At 35.7% G+C, this 7567-nt stretch overlaps 1 protein-coding gene across 4 annotated transcripts in view; it reads right to left on the bottom strand.

The window, feature by feature from the left end:
• Positions 1-1096: 1096 nt before the first annotated feature.
• The window catches only part of CFAP96 (cilia and flagella associated protein 96), a 14144-nt gene continuing 7673 nt past the window's right edge, over positions 1097-7567 (bottom strand). For 3 of the 4 annotated variants that reach the window (XM_084877735.1, XM_084877733.1, XM_084877734.1), the window contains exons 4-8: positions 6956-7093; positions 6776-6851; positions 4038-4217; positions 2923-3086; positions 1097-1307 (exon numbers count right to left, since the gene is read on the bottom strand). In XM_084877735.1, the coding sequence (XP_084733861.1) occupies positions 1259-1307; positions 2923-3086; positions 4038-4217; positions 6776-6851; positions 6956-7093 (607 nt within the window). In that variant the 3' untranslated portion in view covers positions 1097-1258. The remainder of the gene's footprint in view (positions 1308-2922; positions 3087-4037; positions 4218-6775; positions 6852-6955; positions 7094-7567) is intronic. The other variant, XM_084877736.1, reaches the window with a different exon arrangement.

The raw sequence follows: 7567 nt of genomic DNA, 5'->3' as shown, positions 1-7567 counted from the left end.
CATCCCCAATAGGGGATGTGCAGAAGGCAGCTGATCGATGTTTCTCTCTCATCAATGTTTCTAGCTCTCTTCCTCTCTCTATAAAAAAAAAAAAAAAAAAAAATCAATAAAATATATATTTTTTAAATAAAAATTTTAAAAATAAAAAAAGAAGGGATAAAGATCATTAGAAAAAGAAAGAAAAAAAAACTTCCCCAATGCATTACATTAATAGATACTGTAAATTTCTCTTTTATATTACAAACACGACCACCGCCCCTAAAATCAATGAGGACTAATGATAGACCACATGGTGAATTATAGTGATGTGTTTCAATTGTATCTTTTAACAACAGGTAGTTTGAAAAGTGAGTGCAGAAGAGAGAACTTGGAAACAAGAGGGCGCTAGCCAGGGGAGGGGCAGAGAGGACACCAAGACCACCTCCATCCGCCTTGTCAGTTTGTCAGTTTTATAAAATAATGAAGTAAAAGTGTGTTCCCTGTGCTCCCTTCCCCCCGCTCCCCCGGGGGCCGCACTGGGTGATGCTTTAGAGGTCATGAATGGAAGGCACGGTGCCCCAGAAACGGAGACATCTGCCTCACTGTATAAAGCGCAAGTGACTCTCTGAACTATGAATGGATCCCTAGTTATCTTGGATGGGAATGCTTCCATAGGCTGACACTTGATAGCTACCCATCCAGTTTTCACCTCCAAGTTAAGGATTTACTGTGTCCTTTGTCCCCCTCCTCGGCCTCCACATTCCCCTCCCCCACATCCCTTTCTCACATCAGGAGTACGAACTTTCAATTGAGACACTACACTTCAAAACTGTACAGAAGTTCTAAACATTATATTCTCAAAAGCACATGCCAGCCCAGCTGGCCTTGGCTCAGTGGTTGAGTGTCAACCTATGAACCAGGAAGTCACAGTTCGATTCCAAGTCAGGGCACAGGCCCCAGCTGCAGGCTCCATCCCCAGTGTGGGGCCTACAGGAGGCAGCTGCTCAATGATTCTCTCTCACCACGGATGTTTCTATCCCTCCCTCTCCCTTCCTCTCTGAAATCAATAAAAAATAAATTGGGGGGGGGGGGAGAAACACATACCAGCAATCAAATTATCAGCAAATGATATTTATTCATTAATAGTACTTACTAAGACAAGAGTATTAGAGTGGTAGGATTAAATAACTTTTAAATGTTTGGGTTATCTATCCTACAACATCTTATATTTTTTCAAATAATTTGCACTTGATAATGAAAGCTACTTGTCTTCCAGAGCCTAAAAGGATGGTATTGAAGTATTCTTGTAGTTCTTCATATTCAATGCCCTAAAATTAGAAAATAAACGTCCATTTAATTGTATAGGTACAGGTAATGTATCTGTAGATTCTTATAAAAATGTTTTATAATTTAAAAAATGAACAATCCAAAACCACATTTCCTCACCAAATTAAAAAGCTTCACTTTAAATAAACCAAAAAAAAATATGTTTAAATGTCATTTAGGGAGGATTGATTTATGGGACCAATTTTAAGCACTATGATCCAGAGATTTACTAGTTTTAATATTAGGGTAAAAGGAACTTAAACTTGATTTAAGGTAATATTTGGGATAAGGTAAAAGAAAGAGATCTCAATAAACTCAAAATTACTAAACAGAAGATAAACTTCCGATTTTTCAAAGCAACATTCAGTTGCTCTTTTCTGTCCAAACTTATTCGCTAGGGCACACACAGGACTCTCTCAGGCCTGTGCTCTGGATGAAAAGGACTCAGAAAACCCTCCGGTAGACAGTTAAATTACATAAATGTGAAAGGGCAATTCTATTTTTGTGATGTAATAATGATGTCGGTGTCGCAATCACCGTCTACAAATAATAGGGTGTACTTGCTCGTGTCTTTTATGAAAGAACATGAATTTGGTGTCCTTTATCTAATCCATCGCAGGATTGCATTGAAGTCAGAAATATGTGAATTCATTTCACTGGCATTAAAACATTTTCAGTGAACAGACAGAAATAAATTATTTCACTTCTTTATGATATTGCACACACACACACACACACAAATGAAACCCATTTTCTAATGTAGGTTCTGAGCTCCTGAGAACTTCTCAATTTTCAGAGTGCTCAAAACCGGGATAACTTTGAAATTTTAAGATACTTTTGTAACATGTTTTTCCTCAAAGTTTTATCAAGTTGATGTCAATAGCATTTTTTTTTATTTTTTTTTTAGAAAGGGGAGTATTTACAGTTTTCATAAAATGGAGATTATTTCAAAGTTAAGAACAGAAACGTTGTGTCACCAGGATTCTTCTGAGAGCCGATAACAAGGTCAAAAACTCTCTCAGAGAACAGTGCTAACATGTGCAGCTAACTGGACAATAAATACCTAAGCAGTTTCCAGTGACTTATAAGAAGATGCTTCAGATTTGCTTTAAAAATTATGGACATCCCTAACCGGTTTGGCTCAGTGGATAGAGCTTCGGCCTGCGGACTGAGGGATCCCAGGTTTGATTCCGGTCAAGATAGATATATATATAATATATATACACCTTGGTTATGGGCACATTCCCAGTGTGGGGTGTGCAAGAGGCAGCTGATTGATGTTTCTCTTTCAACGATGTTTCTAACTCTCTATTCCTCTCCCTTCCTCTCTGTAAAAAAATCAATGAAATATATTTTTTAAAAATAAAGTAATAGATTTTTTTAAAAATTATGGACAGAATAGTTTGGTACATAAATTAAGCTTTTTCAATTGGGAATTTCAGATGGGAAATAACTTCTACAAGGGAGGGAAGGTATGTGGAAAGAGCTGAGATTTCTAAAATCACCCAAATTTGTCATTTTTAAAAGAGTGTACAAATCAAAGACATGGTTTTGAGGAAATCTGAAAGTTGAAAATCATTGTTCTTGGTTGAGGAAGTAAATGTAACAGAATACTACCTTTTGACATTCAAAGTCATTATACTTTCGATTGGTCTGCTTTTTGGTCCTCCTGGAGGGTGGAAAACCTTCGCAATTTTGCTGGGTTTTTCTGATTTAGCTCTATACGGGTCAGTAGAATGTGTAGGGTAAGGGTCAAACGTTCCTGCCTTCATTCCGCCAGCCTGCAAATCAAAATGAGACCATTTTATGTGGTTTTGGAAAAGGCTTCTTAAAAATATCCGATGGTCAAGTTTATACATATTTTGTATTGTCTATGGAGTTGGTTTTACATTTAAAGAAAGATGTCTATTTTAATAGCTTCATTCAGATACCAGCAAAAAGTCTCCCTACCAGCAATTTCATGGGGTTAAGACACTGTAATTCTAAAAGTTCTCTCATATTAAAATGCAAATGCTTAAGTTTGACTGCATCAAATTACTAAATTTCTGAATAGCACAAAATACCATAATCAAAGGAAAACATTCTATATATATATATATATATATATATATATATATATATACACACACATATACATACACACACACACATATATACATATATTGTATATATACATATATATTAACACAGATGAAAACAGAACAATATCCTTAGCATACAAAAAGATCTTACAAATATCCTTCTAGAAAATCTGCAGGAAAAGTAAACAGGCAATTCACAGAAGGAGGAAATGTATAAACCAAGGTTTATAAATTAAAAGAAGCATTTCCATTTTTATTCAAGCTTGTAAACTTCAGCAAAGTGAGAAAATTCATCTCATTCATTTCAAAAACTAAAAGATGGCCTGGCTTTTTATGATTTTGAGAAAAATGATAAGATCTAGAGAGGCCCTTAGAAAAATCAACTGTAAGCTCAACTATATGTGAACTGATTAATAATCATTGTAAGAGCTTCCTTATTCCCACACACTGGCCATACTTTATGACTTTTCATAACTTTCTAAAAACTGGTTTCATGATTCTTGGCGTGACTACAAAGCAAAAGTTTATTGTTTATTGGGCAACAAAACAATTTGACAGCAAGAGGCACTATTTCTTTAAAATGCTTAATATTAAAAAATAATAATAATAATAAACACTTAATATTTTTTCATTCTAAAACTCTTAACTTACCTTTTTACCAGGGGAAGAGGGCTTAAAAGGGCTTGGGACTACTTCTTTCTTCTCTACTTTCTTAATGGGAGGTAAAGACATCTCAGAAAAATAAGGATTGGTATCAAAATATTCTTTTGGGTAAAGGTTTAACCTGAAAGGCCCCCCTTTGAGTAAACGATGGTGCTCTTCATTCTCTTTCTGTGAATCAAAGAGTTAGAAATATGTAGCATAAATTACTCCGACTGATAATAACGGAGAGTCAAATCTTCTTTCACATTTTAATAGAAACACATAGGTTTTTAAAATAGACACTGCTAGGCTCACATTTTTCAAACAAAATTCCTTTGTTGTGTTCTGTTTTTATGATAACTAAAGACATGCTTACTTACGAACAAGATCAACTATGATTGTTCGTTATGGATATCAATTTATTTGAGGTATAGAGACCTATTGGTCATCTGAGCAAATCTCTATTAACTCTCTGGGTGATATGATATGGTAACAAGAGATTGGTCTCCAGTTCAAACTCTAACTCCCTCCGGTTTTTCAGCATTTCTTGGGGACTCTGGGGCCTTTCAGTGCCACATTTTCAAGCCTAAATGAGGATAATACCCACCACCCACCCCCGCCCCCAGGCATGCTGCTGTAAAGATTGAGATTCTGTGTCTAAAGTACTGGCATATGGTAGGCTCTTCGTAAATGTCAGTTTTACTTCTGAGAATGAGGAATACTTACTTTTTACATTATAACATGCTTATATTAAAATATTTTTAGCTACCTAGTACCCAAGCAAATCAGAGGGGAGGGGAGGGAAGAGGGAGATGGGAAGGAAGGAAGAAGAGGAGAGGAGAAGAGAGGGGAGAGGAAGGGAGAGGATGGAGGAGGAGAGGGGAAACAGCAAAAATATCTGCATAAATAATAGCTGAAAATATCCTAAATTTAATGAGAACTATAAATCCACAGATCCAAGAAGCTCAATAAACCCCAAGCATAAGAAAATGAGAAAACTACACCAAGGCACATCGTAATCAAATTGCTCCAACGAGTGATAAAGAAAATTTTAAATGTTACCAGAGGGAAAAGAGGCAGTACAAAGTAAACATGACAGCAGATACCTTGTCAGAAACAATTCAAGCAAGAAAACAGTGGAGTAATCTCTAAAATTCTAAAAGAAAAAGCAATGGTACATTTTAAAAAATTATTTCCAGAATTAATTTTAGGAAATCCAAGATTTCTCACTTATAAATAATAAGTTATGAAAGTAAGAACAAAAGAGCTCCATCTACTATGCTGAGGAAAGAAAAGTATCGTATACCCATAAAGTTTAGGAGGAAGACTAATTACTGAGCCACATGTATTCATATATTCTGCATTATTATTATTATTATTATTATTATTATTATTATTCCTACAGATGAAAAGCAGTTTATATGTAATTTTATATAAACTAAATAATCCATAAAATATGTTTTAAAAGTGTGTACAAATGTGTTCATCAAATTATGTTGATCATTATATCCCACAAATGAGTGGGATACATTTAAAAAAAACTGTGGTACATTTAACTAATTTGACTTTTTGTTACTACCAGCTCTCTAAGTTATGTTGATATTGTTAAATTATGTTGATATTTTTCCAAAACGTATAAGGGTTCCTCCATTCATACGTAGGCGTTCTTCACGGAAGTGAATATGTTTCATTACACGTCAAATATCGTATAGAGTGAGTGCAAAAGGCATATAACAGTTACGGTTCAGTGTTTATCTCTGCTCTGTAATGAAGTGAGGAGTCTTCCCCATTCTTTCACCCTCTCTTCTGTAGGCATGCATCCATTCTCTAGTTCCCCTTTCTGGATATTCACTCCTCCATTCCATCACTCACCCCAATGGAGTGGTGGTTCTCCCACTACTTGGCTGCAGTGGGAACATGGCTAAGGGCTAGGATATGGCTCCTCTACTCAAAATAGAAGGTATCTGATCAGGCTGAGTTAACAGACGTCCCACAGCTAGTTAGAGAGAGCTGAGAGATATCAAAAATGAAATGTAAAAATGGAACCCCTATTTGACCCAGTAATCCCACTTCTAGGACTATATCCCAAGACATCAGAAACACCAGTCAGAAAGGACATATGCACCCCTATGTTCATAGCAGCACAATTCACCATAGCTAAGGTTTGGGAACGGCCTAAGTGCCCATCAGCAGATGAGTGGATTAGAAGACGGTGGTACATCTACACAATGGAATGCTACGCCACTATAAAAAAGAAGGAACTTTTACCATTTGCAACAGTATGGATGGAACTGGAGAGTGTTATGCTAAGTGAAATAAGCCAACTGGAGATAAATATCACATGATCTCACTCATTTGTAGGATATAATGATCAACATAAACTGATGAACAAGAATAGATCCAGAGACAAATGGCAGGGAGGTGGGGGGAGGGAGGGGGTGTTAGAGAGCAACCGAAGGACTTGTCTGCATACATATAGCATATCCAATGGACACAGACACTGGGGCGGTGGGGGAATGGCTGAGGGGAGGGGAACTAATTGGGGGAGGGAGACATATGTAAAACTGTAGACAATTTTTTAAAAAATGAAATGTAAAACTATCACAATTCATAAACATCAGCCTGCCTGCCATTGCCCAAGTAATACAAACATGGAAAACAAAACAAACCATCATTAGATCCCAAGTGAATTCTCTAAGACATCTAAATGAGAAAGGTTGAAAAAAAGCTGAGGTAGATTATTTTACCTTATAATTTAATTTTGCTGCATCATAGGCATCAGCAGAGTGTGTGAACTGTTTACCTATCGTAACATTGGCATAGCTAAGGAAAGAAAATGAGTAAAGGTGACTTCAAAGTTCAGGAATTTTAAATTATACCGTTTTAAGTTCAAAACAAATGATATAAGAGTATTCTATATATCTTACCCATATCCAGTTCCTTTCTTTCCAGGGCTTGTGTATAAATTCTTCCCAGGTGCCTCATATTTTTCTCTGGGTTTAGCCTGTGCACTGAAAAATGGGACTGGGCCACCTATGGTTCCGTAGTAGCTTCCTACTCCACATCTTACAGTCAAAAAACAAAACAAAACAAAATAAAAACACAGAGCAGGTTAACGTGGGCAGTTGTATGTTATGTATAGGTTAGCTCAATGTGTAAAAATGATTGAAAAAGGAGCAAAACATATGCAATGCAATTGACTTGCTTAACTTTGGTAAGAAAAAAGAGTGCACTCACTCTATATGATATTTGACGTGTAATGAAACATATTCACTTCCGTGAAGAACGCCTACGTATGAATGGAGGAACCCTTATACGTTTTGGAAAAATATCAACATAATTTAACAATATCAACATAACTTAACTTGATGATTTAACTTCTTTATTAAAAAAAGAAAAACTTTTATTATAGTTTTTAAGCCAATTTTCTCCATGTTTCAGACAAATTTTGAGATGAATTTTTTTACTGTTTATGCTGATTTTATTTTTTTTTAATATATTTTATTTAGTTTTTACAAAGAGGAAGGGAGAGAGAGGGA

The sequence above is a fragment of the Pipistrellus hanaki genome (assembly GCF_964339955.1).
Source record: "Pipistrellus hanaki genome assembly, chromosome: 3".
NCBI lineage: Eukaryota > Metazoa > Chordata > Mammalia > Chiroptera > Vespertilionidae > Pipistrellus > Pipistrellus hanaki.
The sequence above is the reverse complement of the archived record's forward strand: the minus strand, read 5'-3'. Positions and strand labels throughout refer to the sequence as shown.